Below are 20,981 nucleotides of genomic sequence, written 5' to 3' on the forward strand. Positions count from 1 at the left end.
CGCCGTCGCCGCCACAGAAAGGGTCGTCGGAGACTCCTGAGTCTGTTCCTAGGGTCGGTGACGACCCGTTGTGCCTATATTTGAGTAGATCTGAGTTTTAAATTCTGCTTTTTTTGCTGAGTGTGACCCACTCGCCGCTGCTGCCACAGACAGAGTTGCTGGAGCCTCCTAAGTCTGTTCCTAGGGTTTGTGACGACCCGTTTGACCTTTTCTTGAGTAGATATGGGTTTTAAGTTCTGCTCCTTTTTTTCTCGGTGTGACCCATACACCGTCATTGTCTCGAAGACTCCTCGTTGCATTCTACAGGAAGTCTGAAGTAAAAATTATTCCTTTGAAAGTAATGGATGAATCAATGAGCAAGTCCTCTGGATCATGCACTCTGTTCATAAAAGGTAAGATTTGCCTCAATACTGTTGATCATATGTCTCAAGGTATTTGGATCCTTGATTCGGGTGCAACTGATCATATGACACCTTTTAGTGTGTCCTTCGACTCATATGGTAAAGAAATAAAGAACAAACTATTACAGTTGCGAATGGTCAGGGTATACCTATATGCGGCTCTGGGAATATAATTTTAGACTCATGTAAGCAAATAACACTGCTACTATTAGTAATCTTTCATTATGTTATTGTATCATTCCCTAACATTACTTTAAATGTTTGAACAGGAAGAATTTTCTATGAGACTTTCACAGGTTACATCCGAACATGGGTCAACTCCTACACCGAATGATACGAGTAATGCGAACGATGACATCCGTAGGACACAGTGCTAGGTCGATGTCGTTGGTGGGAATAAAAAGGGACGAGTGTACGGTGTAGGACAACTTGTTGCAAACTATACAACATCGAGAGGAGGTACACTAAAGCACCAACCTTCTTCTTCCACCACTTCTGCTGACGAGGCCATCGAACACTTGACACAGCTACTACAACAACGTGACTAGGAAAATCGTGAATTGAGAGAAGAATATAGTGACTTGAGAAACGAGTTTACGAACTTCAAGTCCTTAGTCATGATAGCGCTGCCTCAAGTTTTAGACACTCCTTCCACCGTCCCTCCGACCCAGCCATGACCCTCCCCGTCACCCGTCGTCCCTCAGCAGCCCAGATTAGTCCAATCCACATCAGTTCACCCCACACCAGTCCAACCATCTACACAGCAGAAGGATGATGAATATCATTCTGATGATGACTATGTAGATTTTTAGTTTTAATTTGTTATTGAACATAGTTGTTAGAACATACTGATGTTAGTACATTATGATTCTGCTACATTATATTTGCTGATGTAGATGATATTGTTTTATGTTTCATATTTCATTTATAGAAACTTGTTCTTAAATTTGAACAATACAAATGATGTTATATTGTTTTTGCCATCAATGATTGGATGATTTTGGGATGCATAATATGGAGGTCTGTCTGTGGTTTGAAAATGTTATGCAGGTATGTTTGGTTGGATAAGAAATACAAATATGACTTAGTTTTGACTGCAGGTTACCGAAGGCTTTACTGAGGGCTTCTGCCCTTCGGTAATTACCAGCCCTCAGTAATTACCGAACCGAGGGCTTTTGCCTTTCAGTAATTACCAACCCTCGGTAACCTTCGATAATTACCGAAGGGCAAAAGCCGTCGGTGAATGTTAGCGACAAAGATTTTACTGATGACTTCCCGATCGTTGCTAAATCGTCGGTAATAAGTCATTACCGACGACTTTTGGTTGTTTCTGAGGGATTATGGTTGTCGGTAATGCCCTTATTTTCTGTAGTTGGAGAAAGACATTGTGCATGCTAACAAGTTTTTTAAACTTCGACAATTAATGACTTCAAAAGTGTCTAGGTTTCTGACAAAGGAATCAGTCCAAGAGTTCTCTAGCCCAATGGAAACCAGTTCTCCCAGGAACTCCAACCGTAATACTTTCCAGAAACTCCAACCGTAATACTTTCCGCTGCTGTAACACATTATTTGGACTTTTACAACTGAACATCTATTTGAAGGAACCATCACACACGCAAGTTTCTCTATATTTCGAACCTTTTCTAGAATTTTACATCGAAATACATCTGAACCAAAGTAGAGAGTAAGAACTTTTAAGCTTTCTAAGAGCTTTCTCTCGAATTTTCCTCTCAAAATCATCTTCATTTTCCATTTTTTCCTACTGACATACACTGTAACAACCAAGGAAGAGAACAAGCAAAAGTTAGTTAAGACTGTTAAAGACACAACTATTTTAAAATTTCATACCAAAATATACTCTCATACTTAGTGACAAATGTTTTCAGAGTTTAAGATTTTGAGATGGAAAATGTCATAAATTAAACAGTTAACAAGATTGTAGTGGTTGTTACGCAGAAGAAAATGAGCTAACAAAAGTTTAAAATTATAAGGGACTGTTTATGTTGGATAGAGCACCATATAAGAATAACTATTAAAATAAAAATAAAAAGTGAAAAGAAGAAGAAAATTATATAATAATCAACAATATAATTTTATCGGAATAGAAAAAATAATTATAAAAGAAAACTTTAAAGGAAAAACTATTTCTCTTCTTAATATATTTTTTTCAAACACTACAATAATAGGAAAATAACATTTTTGATGAATATTACTAATATAATGTATAGCTCTTTAAATATCAAATTAAATTCCGCTAATACCAGCCTCTTCCCATAGTTTACAAAGATTGTGACAGCATGAACACATGATTCATGATGAAGTAGAATGGCGTGAGTGAGAATCTATTTAATTGATCTGAGATGTTATTGATGAGTCATCAAATCTATTCTTTTACTTATTTATATCAAACATATACAAAATATATACTGATGCTCTGCATTAGTGAATTTTGACAATTTATATTTTGACAGGATGCTCCTACTATTTTTATGGAAGGAACAATGACAAACAAGTATAGGAGCGATCAAATCATTCAGGGATTGATTTGTGTTTAATTCTTCCCTCCCATTCATATTAATCATCTCAAATTCTGAAACCAAATTCTCACTTTTTTTAAAACTCACTTCTGCTTATATATATTGCAGAGAAACCAAGCGAACAAACGGAAAACAGTATGAGAAACCTAAAGGAAACAGTTTTCATTCACGGACTATTATTTTTCAATTTGAATATAGATCTTTCATTTTTAACCTTGTAATTTTATCTTGTAAAAGTAAACACTCCTGCCACATTATATATGCTTTGCAATGTTCAATTTGCAGACACTAATCCAATATGCAACAAGGAGAAAACTAAATCAATATTACCATTTCATTAGGAAGTTGATGTTCGGTAGGTGATTCGAGATGCGTATAAATGTCAGACTTGTGTGAGCAGTAATAAAAGTAGGTGAACTTTTGCAATCCCCGTAATTTCAATGATCTCAGGTAGGGACAGGGAAGCGTAAGCTATTGATTTGGATCTGTATTATCCTCTGCAACAATTGCCACCAATCTCTCACACTCTTCTATTACTAGATCTTCAAGTTTAAGATCTTTGGCTACAGATGCTGGAAACACGCTTCTAAGGCTTTCACATTCCTTAACTTTTACTTTTTTTAGATGTTGCATGCATAAAATTCTATGAGGAGGATCTTTGTTCCAAACATTCTCCAGATCTGGCAAGTACAATAAAACCAATTCCTTCAGAGGAAGAGTAATTAAAGCAGGGAGTAACCTTCGATTCAAAATAAATAGAAAACATTAGAAGGCCAAAAAAACATACTTGTTTCAAAGTTTTTATAACAAGTGTTTTTACGAAAGAAATATAAAAATTTACTTCCTGAAAAACAGATTAATTTAAATCAGTTACGTTTACCTATTTAATTTGAAAACTTGTTAACAAAGCCTTTTCAAGATTGACCTATTGTCATTTTAAAATTATTGTAGTTTTGTATGAGACAGGCCACGCCTAAAAACACAGTGCATATCATCTTAAGCTAAAGTTGACCTTTGCACTGGTCTAATTTTTTTTTTCAGAGCTTAGTCTATCAGTAACTACAAATTTCTCATCAGTAGATAGATAATTCTACAGAGAATATAAGGTTAATCACTGAATTGTAACACACAGAGTATATGTTGGATGTCCCGTTAGTAAACTTAAAAACAATTCCCAATAATAAATGTATGTGTAAGCACAAAATGCAGTGTGTTTTAAGCATGGTCTTGATAAACAGCCTTACCTTTTCAAGACAGACAACTGCTTGTTGATCTGTTGAAAATCTATCTTGGTCATCTTGATTTAAATCTGTAGGGTTTTGATATTCTGTTGCAAAAAACTTTCAGCTTTTGACAATGTTCAACATGCAACTTTTTTAACATATCCCATTTTAACATGTGCATTTCGGGATACATGCACCTTAGGTTTGGCAAATTCGATAGCCTCAACAAGGTTATGGTGGAGAATATAGCTATCTGTTTATTAGCTTCATCAATTTCTGCTTCAACCTTTGCAACAATTGTCCCCAACTCTACACAGTTTTCCACATGAAGTTCGTCCAGATGAGCAAGACTTCCTTGAGGTTGCATATTAGTGATCTTAGTATGAATAAATACTGCCTTTAGAGAATTACTTACATCTCCGCACTTGCAAACTTTTCAATTTACTGAGCAAATGAAGTAAATGGGAAGGTAGTATTGCATCTGATAAAAATTCACAACCTTCAACTACCATAGAAGTTAAATTGTGGAAATACCCTTCTGGGAGTGTCTCTGATTTCCATATCTCTTGCAACATAAGAGAATACCCGAAAACTATATGATTCTGCGCATACAAAAAGAATAAAGACAAGTATGTAAGGATTCACATTGTTTAACTGTAAGGTACAGTTTCAAATGTTGTACTCTTTTTCTTCTTTTACCATTTGAAGTATTTTACTTTCTGGTTTTCTCGTCTTTAATTTGAATGTCTTCCATTCATCATTTATTTCCCTATATGCTTTTTCTGTTATCTTATTTTTCCAAGGGATAGGTAGTTCTTTCAGAGGACCTATATATAGCTTGGTCATTTCTTGATTGGATTGTACAATGCTGACTTTGAACATAGAACACTTCAACTAATTTTATTAGTACATGTGAGTAAAAATTTGCATGTACAATCTAATTGACACAGTCAGTAAATTGGACCTATTGGGTGATCAGACAGCTCTTATTTTGTATTGTAAAACTTAAAATGTATATTTGAAAAGCAAAATTGTCCAATCTGCATCCAACATTGTAGATTCACGGTTAATTATCAGAATACAAAGTGTAATGTAAAAGGCAAATTGTCTTATCTTTATCCAACCATGAGTTTTCCCATTGTTAGTGGCAAAATCAATCAATGTGTGAAATGTAAAACTCCCTTAAGTAATGCAGCAGAATGAAGTACACATGCAAAAGGCACTCTATGGCTTAGTATGTCTTCATACAGAATGTAAGTGGCTAATATTTATTTTAGATAACTTATAAAATGTATTAAGACATTAAACTGCACAAAAAGTGATTTGGAAGAAGTACCTGTTGTAGAAAAACCTTTTTGAGAGTGGAGTTAAGATCATCATGCACGATGACCAATCCATTATTTGAGGTATAGGAAGTTCTAATTTCCCTACACAAATTCGGACCCACTGATCCTTGAGAGAAAATTTCCATCTTCGGGCACTCAATCATGCGCACTTCTATCAAAGAGGGTAACTGCAAAGTGCGATTTCCAGAATAAAAACATTCCAAGCTTGATAAATCAGACAAAGATACACTGCATAGCTGCTGCAATTTGAACTCTCCTGAAGTTGTTTCACCTTGCTCTTTTGCCACTATTTTCTCTATCGATTTACATTTGTACAGAGAGATACATTCAAGCTGCTGCTGCTGCTGATGTGAATAAATACTTCAATCTTTGACAATTGAACACAAACAATTGTTTCAAACAGGATAAAAACTCTGCAGAGAAGGAATGCATTAATGTCATGAAATGAGGATAATTGGCAACATATAATCTAGGGAGCTTCTTACAAATCGTGTCTGACAATTGAACATCCCCTGATCCAATAGACTTGAGCTCCCATACATCTATCAGCTCCAAAAGTTTCAAGTCTGTTAGCGTCACCTTTTTATTAATTTCAGTGCGGAATGCCTCTAGGTAATGGCAAGAACTTATACTCATCTCATGTAAATTTGACACCCTTTGGAATATTTGAATAGGAAAATTAGGCTTCTCATTCTCATCAAAATCAAATCGCAGATAAATAGAATTTAAATTCTCAAAGCAGCACTTAAGATCTCGTAAACTTGACTCTAAGACCGAACCGTGTTTCCATTGGAGTGCCAATAGCTCAAGGTTGGAAACGACCCAGTAAAAACAACACAATAACAAAGAAAGGACTGTGAATTGGAACTACTTATTGAAGTTATTCTAGAAAATTGATTACTTTCAGAGTCAGAGTTGCTTTCTCTTAAAGGGAATCAATAATTAGCATTCCAATTCGTAAAGAATCTCTGTCTTATATTCTCTTTCTCGAAGTAATAGAGCGAGCTTATGTGCTAAAGAATCTCTGTCTTATATTCTCTTTCTCGAAGTAATAGAGCGAGCTTATGTGCTTTTTCATTTAAGGGAATGGTCTTTCGCATAAGAGGGGAGAATCTCCTTCCACCTTTGATTTTATGATAATCCTATCATTCTTGCCTTTCCACCATGAATTCAACAGAAGTCATCTCTCTGGATTATGTCTTATCTTACCCACTGCTTTGTAACAACTTTTTGACATTTGCAATCACAATATCAAACCTAACGACTATAAAAAATATTCAATCAACCCAGGTAGAAAAAAAAAATGTCTAATTCCTGATATGACATGGACACAGTGAAAATATAGCAAATCAGAGAAGAGAGAACTCTGGAATAACTCCCACGATCAGTCTTCAAAGTGTGACAAAAGTCTCCTCTTCCCCTCCCTATTTAGAAACACTAAAATTAGGTATAAAATATAAATAAAAAGAACTTTAATTGAATCTCAATACATAAATAAATTAAGAGGTTCCTAATTAAGTTCGAAACGAGACAAAATATAAAAATTGAGCGTCATCAGCTATTTTATTGGTACGCCACCTGAAGATATTTTCTATTTTTTTATCTTCTTCTTCTTATTCTCACGTGGCCTTCCCGGATTTTGATTTCTCCTTCCTACATAAAAATGAAACAAAATATGAACTACATGCATAAATATATGCAATTTGGATATGCTTGAGTCTTAAAAAATTATTTGTTTGAATGAATTTCTCTACTTATATAGAAAGTAAAGGTAATAAGTGAAAAATGTTCTTCGTAAATGAAAGTTAATTTATGTGGAAAATAAATAAGGTTTTGAATATGTTAATACAATATAAATTTTGTATATAAACATTTCTACAAGAGGAAAATAAAATAAATAAAAACTAACTTTTTCACCAGCTAAAACTAATCTATATACAGATTAGTTTGTAAAAACACAAATATTAAATTTTCTAAAATTTATTTTTAATTTATGTAGAAGTTAATTTTTACTTTTGAAGAGATTTATTTAAAATTTTCTTCATATAAAAGCCTACCAAAACCTAACTTTATATAACAGAGAAAAAAAAAATGAGAGAACTTGTCTATAAATTTAGCTTATGCATAAAATAAATACATTTCTAATACAATAAAACTTGTGTATCCAAAAATATTATTTTATGTACAATAGCACATAAGGAGGAATTAACCTCAATAGACAAAAAGAATATTTATAAAATGCATTTCATCATCAAATCAGGATACCAAGAACACATAATTAAGGAAAAGAGTTTTTTCAGTGTGCAAGGGTTTTGATTTCACCTTGTTCAGGATGAGATGTAGATAACTTCTCAAAACCAGAATACTTGCTTATTTGTAAATATTCTCCATTAGGAATCTTCTCAAGTAACTGCTCAGGGAAACCCTGTACCTCATTAGCATCAGCAAAATGTATTTCAAATTGGACTAATTGATGAAACATTTCAAATGGAAATTTTCCATTAAGTAGTATCATAGTGTTTTTCCAATCCAGCTTCACGGACTCCAAAATGAAATTAGCCTAGGGAAGAACAAAAGGGGAAGCAAATTAAGACAAATAGAAAAAGAAGGGCACACAAAAAAAGCAGATTCGATCACAAACCTTTTCTTCATAGAAAAGAGGTTGTCTATTAACTGAAGTAGAACTTTGTGCCTCTTGATGAATTTGAAATGTCTCAAAGTCACCACAAAATAACACCTCTAAATGCTTCAAATGGGGGCACTCCATTGTAAACCTTTTAGGATAAAAGCAACTGAGTTGTGGTAACATACACAAATTCAGTGAGGTTAAACGAGGGAATGAAAATTCCGTTGTTGCTTCTGTGATTGCATTCTCCTGTTCAACAATTCTTGAAAACTTTTTACAGTAACCTATTTTAAGTTTTTCAAGCTTCTTAACTCTTTTAGCCAGCTCTATAGGAAAGAGTGTTTCAAGAATTTTACAATTATTAACAATCACTTCTCGCAAATTTTGAAATTTAAAACTTGCTTGAGGATTCTTATCCTTCCATACTTGTGTCAATTTTGACAGTTTATCTAAAGTCATCTTCTTCAATGACAAAATATATCCCTTCATCTCATCATTCATTATATCAAATATTGCCTCTACATTTGTGTTGCTAACTTCCAATTCTTCCAAGTTCTTCAAACTGGGAAAAACATCAGTTGGAATGGCATGCGATCCAAGTTCACAATTTGCCAGCTTCAAAATCTTCAATCGAGAGTTCTCGAGTGGCTTGTAAGGATTGGAGGCTACTACATTGGTTGGATCAAGAGCCTGTAAAATTGTAAATATGTCCATAAGCAGGCAACATCATTGTCTGCTAAAAATTCTTTAAAAGGCTTTTCACTATTAGCATATCAAGAATAAAATTATGAAGTTCAAGAAATAATTAATTTAATTAAAATTTTGACACAAGTCTAAGAGAAAAACTTACTGATATATATTGATACAGTTTCTTAAAATTAAATACACAAATAACATGGTATTTGAATTCGGGAAATCCTTCATGAGTAAAAATAACAATTTGGGAAAGCTCAAAAACCATTTTCTCAGAAAAATCTTTTAACCAATAAATACTTAAATAAAACTAAGAATCTAGTCAATAATCATGAATGACATACTTACCAAAATCTGACGCATGTTTGATGTCGCAACATTCAAATCACCTTTCCCATGACATCTTTCCTCCTTCTTTTCATTTTGAAGTAATATTTGTTGTAAAATTGGTGACGAAATGGCATCTTGAGAAAACCATAAACTTTTAATATTAAGGCATGCACTTACCACAAATTTTTCCAACAATGGAAAGTGAAAGGTACACATATGGGAGCTACAAAAGCTTAGAAGATTTTGTAGAGCCACTAGTTCTATTTCCTTCAATTTTTTGAAGATGATATGTTCTTTATGTTCATGTTGTGATATAATGGTCTCTATCCGTTCGCATTGAATTACCTTCATTGTGGTCAGTTGAACCAAACTTTTTGCAGTTGATGGTGTCATTAGAAAAACTAATTTATTACAATTACCCACTTCCAAAATTGTTAAGTAAGTGAAAGTTACCGAGGAAGGTGCTATGGTGTTCAGGCTTGGACATTCCTTTAAAATCAAGCACTCTAACCTTTGAAAAAGCATTGTGTCATCTTCAAAGCCTATCACCTTAAGTGATGGTAAGTTCATTACCTTTAAGCTTTTTAGCTTTGGAACAACCCCTGTCATATCTTCACCATGGCTTATAGAAGGTATTAACTGCTCAAAATAACAATTATTCAACGATAAGCTTTTCATATTGGGATTTCGGTGGAGGAAAAAATATAGAATGTCAGTATGCGATAGGCTAGATAATTGAAACTCTTCTAATTTGTGCATCCGGTAGTTTCCGACATAATTCCTCAACCAATTTGCATCTTGTGAGCCTATTTGTATGGACTTCAAGTTGTAGATAACCTAAGAAAAGAAGGTTTGTTATTAATGTAAAAGATATATAAGAAAATTCTTCTTTGTTATTGAGAAATTTGTTTTGTTTCGTTTCGTTTTACCCTATTATAGTTCTCACTCTACATATATGAAGTACAAAGAATGAATGGGAGATGAATAGTTTATTAGTACCTTTTCAGGTAAGAAGACTGGCTTTATTTCTGAATTTGTGTTTTCTTTACTGAAAAGTTTGAGCTTATGACAACGTTCCACGCACAAGTTAATCAATGCTGAACAGTGCAATTCATGTGCTCCCCCATAAAATCCCTCAAGACTTGGTAGTTTCGAAAATCTGACAGTGGTTAATTTTGGAAATTCAAATGAAATGCTACTTACGTTGTTTGTTTCTCCCCTGGAAACAATTTCCTTCAATTCACCACAATTCCAGACCTCAAGGTATTCAAGTTCTTCGAGGCTCATGGCTGTTGAGACTGGAAATATATATTTCAAGTTCAGACATTCTTGAATCCTTATTTTTTTCAGATTTTTTAAATTAAGAATGCCTTTGGGGTCCTTATTCCATACATGCTGCAATTTTGGCAATACTTCTGCATGAACATTTTGCAATCTGATCATATCTTCAACATCTTGTTTTTGGCAATCTTTTAGGTCAAATATCTCTTCCATTGACATGCAATTAGTAACCTTCAAGTTGCATAGACTATGGAATCTTCCGATCATATAAGAAGGAAAAACATTTTTAAGTTTGTTACATCCCTCAATGATCAACGCATCCAATTTGCCAAAGGAATGTAAAGGAAAATTGGGATGCCATATCTCTTTCAATCTCTTCATGCTTCCAAGGCTGATATTCTTTAACTTCGGAAAGATGCTTTCCCGCTTGGTTCAAAACGGCAATAAATTTAATTAAATTAACAACTATATAGAAAAGATTTAAACAAAATGAATGAAGGGAATTATGAAAAGTAACTTACATTGCATTTTACATCTACGTTTGTTCATTAAGATCATTTGAATACGATACAAAACAAAACCAATCACTGTAATGATCAAAATCATGAAGTTGTATGCTACAAGATGATGGTGATGATTCAAGTTAATATTTATTATTTTGGTTAGAAAATTTTATGGGAAGGGTTTAAGGAGCGTGCTCTTTCTATAGCAAGAAATTAAATAATGGTATACGCAAATGACCTAATGGTTGAGGATAACTTACAAAATGCAATTTGGAATATAGATTGTAGGAATCAATATAGAGAGAAATACAAAGACAAGTAATCTTTTGAAGTGGACATAATGTCAGAGAATTTCAACATGAAAATGTTTGCTTATCACATGTAGGTTTCTATATATTATTATCATAAAAAACACTCATTTTAAATGATCTAATCTGATAAGGTAATATCATGGGTATATATGAAGGTGTACCAAAATTCTTAAGGATTATATAATAATCCCACCAACATACCTCGATTTCGAACAAGCCAACTTCTGTTTCGATAAATACAAATATGCTTTCCATCATCCCACATTCACTTACGAAAAGGCTTTGAAGATTCATCATACTTTTGGACATTGAAAAGGATAGCAGGTTTTTCAAATTCCAACAATCAGTCACGTACAAGTGTATCAAATTTTGGAAGCTTGTAAAATATTTGTCACTCCATATTTTCTGAATTTTAATTGAGGACAACTCCATTCTCTCTAATTTGGGAATTTCAACCTGCAATGACAAACATGTGTACTAGTGTCACCAAACTAAAGATTTATGCTAATTTTCTCTAGTTAATTTGGAATACAGGGAACAATAATAACAGTTACATAGAAAAGGATAATTAGGCAATCAACAAATATTGTTTTAAGTTGCTCCCAAGCTCTTCTTTCTCTATGTTAACATAATAACAAAATATACCAGAGATAAACCAAATCTACTTGATAAGTGTTAAGCATATATATATACCTTCTTATCAAAGAGTTCATTTGACACTTGCTCTCCCATTGACACACCATAGGTGTAGAATCCAATCAATTCATACAAAGATTGTAATGTCAAAGAACGCAATTCAGGAAAGATAATTTGTTCCCTGTTTTCCGCTTCTGAGGTAACAATCTCCTTCAGAGTGTTACACTCAGAAACTTCAATTACTTCAAGTGCAGAAAGATGTTTAATTGTAGAAGAGAAGAAGACACACTTTAATTGACCACACATATTAAGCTTGATGATTTTCAATTTGCAAAACGAATCACTGGTAAGTTGACTGTTGCATATATGCTCCATGTTGTTGACTTCATGAAGAAACAACGACTCTAATCTGGGAAATACTTTCTCAAGATGTTTTTGGTTCTCTGAATTGATGANGGNCTTAANTTTGGAGTTACTCACAATGGACAAATNCTTTAGATATGGAAATCCTTCATAATTCAATTCATAGAAAANATCTTCAACATCATTTAGCTGTCCCAACAACAAATTTTCAACTCTTTCGAAAAGTATTTTGATGTCCTTTCGGTGGTGAATGTCAAACCCGTTTTCTAGTTGAAGTGCCAAAAATCTTGATGTTTCACACATCTCTAGCATCTTAATATCCCATACGGAAGAATCATCAGAATCTCTGATGACAATATTGTAACTATGCAACTTGTCAAAGAACAAGTGCTTAGGCATATGGGTAATTTCTGGGATCTGTATGTCTAGTGTTGTTAAATGGTCCAATTTCCTCAGCTCAGAAAGAATAGAATTCCCCTGTCTCCCATCTATCCATTGAATAGGGCTATTTCCCACATACAACTCTTCCAAATCATCCAACTTTGACAACACATCAACAGGAATCTGTCGAAGTTTAAAACAATTACTTATGTCAAAAATTTGTAGCTTAGCTAACTGGCTCAATTCAGCTGGCAATTTATCAATTTCAGATCCTGAGAAACTAAGAACTCTTAGTGTCTCCAAGTGTCCAATGATAGATAAATTCTCACCTAACTTGCACTGTTCCAAACAAAGCATTCTGAGTTTTTTCAAGTACTCAATTGATGAAGGTAAATATGATAGATGAACGCCAATCAATATCAACACCCGGAGTTCTTTCATTCCTATAAAAAAGTTGTCGGGTATTTCTAGATGTGGATCCTTGTTGTCAAGATGGAAGACTCTAAGTCTAAAACAGTCTATGCTTTCAGGAAACTTCTTCATCATGTCAGTGACATCGCAATTCTGTAAGGAAATCGCAGTGTACCTTTCAAGCTTGTCCTTGTCGGGCCATTCTTCTAGTTTTCCCTTTGTTAGTGCAAAAGCATGCATATGTTGTGATTCTATTGACAAAACTGCATCGCGGATAATATCTTGCATGGTGAAACGATCACTCGATAAACTATCAGACAACAAACTTAACTCCTTCAACTCTGCAACCAACGCATGTACTCTATCTTTGGCTTCCCTAACAGTGTAAATTCCTTGAAGTAAACCTAAACCAATGCAGTTTCTCACCAAGTCGGTAAGTGATGCATCATGGCTCATCCGAGCACAAACTAACAAAGTGTGTTTGAGCTCGTCGTTTTCTAGAAGATTATAACTCAGCTTTGTTGAAAATTCTTGCACTGATGTTAAGTTTTGCCTTTCAAGGTTTCGATATGCATCCTCCCATACCAGAAGGCTTTTGTTTTTTAATGCCTTTGCAGTTGCTACAATTCTCATGGGCACCCCTTTACATTTCTTTGAAATTTGAGCAGCTAATGCTTTAAACAGAGAATTTTCATTATCTATCCCAGACATGGCCTTAAACATCTTCTCTGCTTCCTTTTCGGTCAATGCTTTTACACAAAATGTTTGAATTGCTTTCCCATCCATCTGTCTCAACAAAAGCTGTTCACTCTTGGAAATCATCAAAATTTTGCATCCTTTGTATTTAGCAAGAGGATCTTCCACCTTCCTCAAAATGGAATCATCAAATTCTTCAATTTTCAATGCATAATTGCGGCGAGCTGAAATATCTTTCATTCTGTGATTCACCTTGCTATCATCATTGTTCTCGGTTGGAATTCCCAACATGTTGAAATCCAGTTTAACCTCCACATTATCTACGACTATAAGGGTTTTCTCCCGCGGATCATTCAATCTCTCTTGTAAGTGAGCTGCTCTTTTGCTTTCAGATTCCCCTTCCAATTTCATCCCCAACTTCTTAGCAATTTGTTCTTGAATTCTTTTTATGTCAACACGACTTGTTATGTTCACCATGATCACCACATCAAACATGTTGCCTTTTACTTTCTTAACAATTTCTTTCATCAAACTAGTCTTTCCCACACCACTTCCGCCATAAACTCCAATCATTCCAACACTCGAGTCTGCCAATGCTTTCATAATATCAGCCATAGTTTGATTTCTTGATTCAAACATTTCATACCAATGTTATCAAAATCAACATCATAGGATGGTAATCCCAACCAACGAGAAAAATCAGCATCATTTGAGGTGTGCAGCAGTACACGGACCCTATTTGCAATATCATTCACTATTTTGCTTAGACGATACCTTATAGAGGGTTTAGGAAGGTAGCCATCGGAGTACAAGGCATAAGGACGGTCTTCATCATCCAAGAAATCTTCATAGTCAGAAATGACCTCATCTACCTCATCCAACCATTTTATGATATCACCAATAATAGGTATCTCAATTCGATTTTCTTCATCTCTAACTTTATCTTGCACCATGCTTTTCACCTTCTGCAACTTATTAATATCTTTAGCTAGGTGTGCATCTCTGATTTCGTAAGGCACAAGTTTATACAGAAACGGCTTTAGATATGGCCACGAGGGACCGAGTAAGGGACCAAGCAATTTAACATACTCCATGCTTCACCTTTGATTTTTCTGCCGTCATCAACTACATCTTCGCCTGGCGCCTGGATATCATGTAACAAAACATCAAATGTCTAACATTTGGGAGGGTTGACCCCTTTGTAATAAATTTTAATTTACATATTTATTTCAAAGAAAAATCGATGGATAATAAAATGAAATCATATGAGAAAGCGATTAAAGACGTTAAGAAGGATCAAATTGACATCAACATTAAAGACAGATAAGAAGGATCAAGTTGACATCAAGATTACAGACAGTTAAGAAGGATCAAGTTGACATCAACACCAGTACTTACCAAAAAGGAAGTTTTGAAGAAAACAGTGAAGAAGAAAAAGCTACCATCCTTTATGCAATCACTTCAAAAACTTTGTATGTAACACAAAATCCTGTGTTGGGAGGAATTAGTATATAATCAGCACATTTTTATCAAATTCGTTAATATTGTTTGACCATTTTCACATGCTATGCAGCTAGGTAACACAAGTAAATGTGTTAGCAAAAGTCATTTTGCTTATCTCATAACGTTTTAAAAAAAACCCACTATGAAAATTATGTTGGCTTATAAAATTAAGCAAGTTGGACTTGGTCAAGGGTCGTTATTGAAAAAATTTGTAATTAAATTAAGCACACACTTATAAAATTAAGAGAGCTGCAGTTAATTAAGCAAGTTGCACTTAAAAAACTTCCAGATCTGAAAGCATTTATGAGAAAAAAAACTTTCGAATTATATAAGAATCAAGTTAACATCATCGCTCACCAATTGAAAGCCTTTGTATGTGTCAACACGTCCGGATAACTTAATAAAATAAAAATTAAAAGTAAAGGCAAAAAAAAATAAGAAAATAATAATTAATGGTTAATAAAGAAAAAAAAGGAAAAAAATAATAATATAATTTTCTTTAATGCAGAACACATCATCACCAGAAAATATTTTTGAAATTTTGATATGATAATAATTTGAATCAATATTATAAAAATAATTATAATGAATATCATTTGATTTGTTTTCTTGTAACCAATCAAGATCATTTCTTTATTCATTGTCAATTAATTCACAATTAAGACAAGATAAAGCTAAAAAGGTATGTTACATCTACTTTTTTTTATTGTACTTTAAGTTTTTTTCTAAAAGATATTATTTTTTAGTACATACAAATCTTTTTTAAAAATCATAAAATAAAGGATATAAGTAAAAAAAAAACTTTAAAATTAAAAAGGTCAATATTGTCAAACAAACTTTTTTTTATCAGAACTAAGTTAATAATTTTAAACAAACTCAACCTTTTTTAATAAAGAACTATGTGATCCCTAATTGTCCATTATAAATGGATATACGTAAGAGTAAGATGAATCATTGTTGGGTTAAAAATATTTTTTTTGTTTCTTAATAATTTTATTTATATTATTATTTTTAGGGAAAATTAAATATTTTGAAAAATCACGTCATATTTAATTAAAGGTACTGTTCTTGGGTAGGCGCAATTGGTGATAATACCTTCCCTACGCATAACTGATTCCCGAACTTAAAATCTAATTTTCGTAGACCATGTCTTATTTTATAGTTTTCTATAATTTTTCAGAATAAATTATGGTGATGACTTCTAAAATCTTTTCTTAAACCTGTTTGTTTTCGATTCTCCGTCCCACTGCGATGCGGCAGTATCTATAACAAAATGTTGAGAGGAATAAGTATATTATGAGGATATACCGAACACAAACATTTTTCTATAATTTACTAATAGCGTTTAACTATCTTCACTACGAAATGTATTAACAAATATAATTTTGCTTGTCTCACTAGAACCTTTAAAAAAAAAAAAAAAAAAAAAAAACTAAACCCACTACGAAAAGGATGTTGGCTTATAAAATTAAGCAAGTTACACTTAATTAAACAGAAGACAGATGTAACAAATAATTGGTAGCCAAAGACATGATTCCAGATAAATCAACTGAAATGTTGAGGTAAGGACAACATAGTTTATTATATACCGAAAACCTTAGTGATGCTGGATCACGTTACTTGTTTAATATCCGAACAAGATAAGCAACGTTGACCAAGGACAACGATGGATGGAGCTGTAGCTTGTGCACAAGAAACGCAGAATGAAGTTAATACATCTTCAAAGTAAATCTCGATTCCACACATCCCATTTAGCTACAGATCTCAAAGTTCCCTTGTTCGTTTTGCAGTTTTATTTCCAAAAAAGCTTTGAAGTGATTGTGCCTTCCAAATTCTGGTTTCTGTTAGTTTCTTCTTTCATCTTTATATCTTCTGTGGTTGAGTGATAAGGTATGTACTAATGACAAAACTTGATCCATATAGAAACTAGAAGTATTCTGTTCATTCATTTTCTCCTTTGATACATGTTTAATTCATCTATATCTAAGAAGCTGTGCCTTAGAAGTTTGAGTTTCATTCCTTTACCAGAAATTTGCTGATGTTAGAGTTTTCGAGATACAATTCTTGAATTTATCAATTTTGAATTAAACGAAATAAACTGTACAGTTAATTGAAATTAACTCTTGGCTTGGTTTGGATGATTTCTTCTTTTAAAGAAGGGTATTATTTTTATATAATCTTAAAAAAGTTTTCTCTCATGATAAATCTTTTATTTATATATTCAATTATGTATTTCTCTACTAAATTTGAATTAGATATTTAGCATATGTAAAATTAATTTATAACATACAGAAATCTTGTTATTAAAAACAATAAGTCACCTTATCCCCTTATCCGTCACTAATTTTTGTTGGAGAATGTAATTGATCTCAATTTTAATCACTAAAACTGCTCTCACTAAAAGACAGTTACAAATTATGCTCTCTAGAATTGATAATTCATTCTGTAAACACCAAGTGTTTGTAATTCAGTCACCAATATTAAATCCAATGTAGAATCTTTTGTTGGAATTCAGATCTTGTTATAGATCAAAAAGAAGATTTTCTCTTGCACCGCCGTGAAGATGTATCGGAAACAGGTAAGAACTTCATTATCTGAATCAACTGAATGTTACGCTTTTTTTAAACAATTTAACCAGACATTGTTCTTCTTATATTGTAAGAATGTTTATAAATATTAATACAAAACAGGTTAAACATATGATTTCCCAAATAAGGAATTCTCAATTTGCTTTCTAATTATGAAAGTTTATTAAAGTAATCCCTTGACAACCTTTTTTTCTTTATTGGCTACAGCAATTAAGCGTTTCCTCACGACCTCATTTGACAACATTAGTACATTCAACAGCGACATTCTCGAATCTGAAACAACTATCTGTAAACGATTGTCATGGATTAAAGTACTTATTTACATCCTCAACTGCAAGAAAGTTAGTGCACCTTGAAGAGCTGTGCATAGTTCAATGTGTATCCATGGAAGAAATATTAGCAAAAGAACTAAACGAAACTGCATCAGAAGCCATACGATTTGAGCGACTTTCAACATTAATTCTAGATTCTTTATCATGCCTGTCATGTTTTTATTCAGGCAATGGAACTCTACATTTATCATCTATGATAAGATTACTGATATGGAAATGCCCCAGTATGAAGATTTTCTCCAATGGAAACATAAATGCACAATCCTTTGTGGGAATTCAGGTCTCGTTGGATCCAGAAGAAGGTTTGTTCTTTCACAAAGATCTCAATACCACTGTCAAGCAGATGTTCGAACGTGGGGTAATAACTAAACTTTAATCAATTGATTATTACTTCAGTTATTACCTGAATTTATTGTTCTTAACTTAGTAAACAAAATATTTTAACTTTTGATATTGTTAGAAAGCTTCCTGTGTGTATAAACAAATTGGACTTTGAATGTAAGAGAAATTGTCAATTTAGTCTTTGAAAGTTTTGGATGAGCTTATATGTAAGTTCCTCTTGAAAAGGAAAAACAAAAGTAAAAACTAACATTAGCTTTTTTCATAAACTAATATGTAAAAATTCTTTTGTATAATTTTTCTAAATTTTCGTTTTTAATTTATGTATAAAAAATTGTTTTTTCTTAAAAAATTATGGATTATTCCATGGAAAAATACCCTTGGTCTTTAAATATGTAAAAGATCACACACAGTTTTGCTTATACCAATCCAAAAGACAGCGAGGTTTATGAAATGAAAATGAATTACATTCAGGATTTGTAGTTCAGATTCAACTCCAATCCACTTTATTTGAGGATCTGGTTTTTCCTTTCAAGTTGAAGATACTAACTCGAGAAGCGTTGTAATTCGTAAAGTTGTTTGTTGGCAAACTCAGACAAACACTTAACAATATTGATATATAATGATAAACTTATTGTAACATTTACAGGAGTTTCTTGCAGCTGTGAATGAAGAGTGTTTCTCTGATAATCTTCAGCTACAATCATACTTTCAAAATGAAAGGTTGTGCACTTTGGTAACATTGAAGCTACACAACTGTACACTACCCTATGGAATTCCCTCTAGCATTCTTCCACATTTAAACAAGTTAAAAGAGTTGGAAGTACTTGATTCCAACAAAGTAGAAGTAATCTTTTACATGAATGAAACTGACATATTGGAAGTACCACCCCAGCTACAGATACTGGTTTTGAAAGAGCTATCGGAGCTGACACATATTTGGAAAAATAACAATCAACAAGTTCTGAGGTTTCCAAATTTGAAACAGATCGTTGTCAGTGGTTGTGAAAAACTGAGAACTCTACTTCCTGCGTCCCTAGCAAAAACCCTTGAGAAGCTTGAAAAACTTGAAATAGAATCTTGTTATGAACTTCAAGAAATCGTTGCAAAGGAAGTAGGCACAGCAAACGTAGTAGAAAACTTTGTGTTCCCGAGCTTAAAGAAGTTGGATCTTTGTGACTTGCCACGTCTCACTTCCTTGTACCCTGACACGTTCACTCTTGAGTGCCTTACATTAAACAAATTATCTGTGTTGTATTGTCATGAGCTGGAGTTATTTCAAAGTGCAAATCACATTGGTGATAGTGAAGGTACTAGTACATCAAATAACACACAACCTCTCATCTCAAATCTAAAGGTAAGCAGTATCATCATAAACTTTGTGTGCATTTAGCATTTTTTTGCTCCTTAATAATTTTTTTTCTCCTTTATATGCGATTTGGTTTTCCTTCAATTATTTAGGCCATTTCCAACTTGAAGAAACTGAGACTTGATTGGAAACACATCTCAGCACTAAGCTTAAGGTTTAGGTCAGAGATATTTGCAGAAGGCCTCAAATGTTTAGAGGAAATTGCCTTATTTTTCAATGCTGATGAGAATGAGAAGGCTATGTTGCCCATTGAAATACTACAAATGGCACCCAATTTAATAGAAATGAGTATAAACTGTTGCAATGATCCCCATATATTCCTTGGTGAACACCCTGAAATTAGTGAAAAGAGGATGCTTGGACAGTTAAAAATATTGAATCTGTGTGAAGTATGGGACCTCAACTCAATTAAATCAGAATACTCTTCATGATTAAACATCATCTATGAGAAGCTCCAAGAGTTAAATGTTTCCGAATGTCCTCATTTGAAAACATTATTACCTTTTACTTCTGCAGTATCTTTCTCTGATCTAAAAGAAGTGTTTATATCTAAATGTTTGGACTTGCAGTATTTATTTACATTCTCAGCAGCAAAGAGATTAATGAATCTAGAAAAGATCACAGTGAAGGAATGCAAATCACTGTTAGAAATAGTGAGTACAGAAGCTGAAATTTCAGAAGACATTCTTAAATTTGATCTACTGCACACCATTGCTCTACAATCTTTACCATGTCTGACTTGTTTTTATGGAGGAAGTGAAACTCTCCACTTACCATCTTTGATCGATGTGCATATGAAGGAATGCCCTAATCTGGAGGTTTCGGCCCGAAGAGCTTTAGATGCTAAATCCTTTCAGGAAATTGAGATATCGACGTTCGAATCATGGGTAAGGATTTCATTCCTAGCATTGCCCCAATGAAATGCATTATGTTTTACAAAAATATGAAAGTATTATTCACAAACTACTTTCTAGCATACTCATTTAAACACATTATTTATTATTAAATAAACCTATTAAAATGACAACTTTATGTGAATTTCACTGCATATATAATAAGTCTCTCTATAATTTAATACATGTATGACAGAAATAATGTCTTAAGTCATATTG

General features: G+C 33.2%; 1 protein-coding gene across 1 annotated transcript; it reads right to left on the reverse strand.

Moving 5' to 3' along the window:
• Positions 1-3,409: 3,409 nt before the first annotated feature.
• Positions 3,410-14,832, reverse strand: LOC106778987. Its single transcript, XM_014666996.1, has 10 exons — positions 14,385-14,832; positions 11,945-14,325; positions 10,156-10,668; positions 9,730-9,795; positions 8,149-8,823; positions 7,830-8,067; positions 5,498-5,802; positions 4,671-4,763; positions 4,359-4,585; positions 3,410-3,677 (listed from the first exon to the last, which is right to left on the reverse strand). The coding sequence occupies exons 1-10, from the start codon at positions 14,830-14,832 to the stop codon at positions 3,410-3,412; spliced, it is 5,214 nt and encodes a 1,737-aa protein (XP_014522482.1).
• Between the last annotated feature and the right edge of the window lie 6,149 nt (positions 14,833-20,981).

Source organism: Vigna radiata, unplaced genomic scaffold (assembly GCF_000741045.1).
Source record: "Vigna radiata var. radiata cultivar VC1973A unplaced genomic scaffold, Vradiata_ver6 scaffold_292, whole genome shotgun sequence".
In the NCBI taxonomy this organism is placed as follows: Eukaryota; Viridiplantae; Streptophyta; class Magnoliopsida; order Fabales; family Fabaceae; genus Vigna; species Vigna radiata.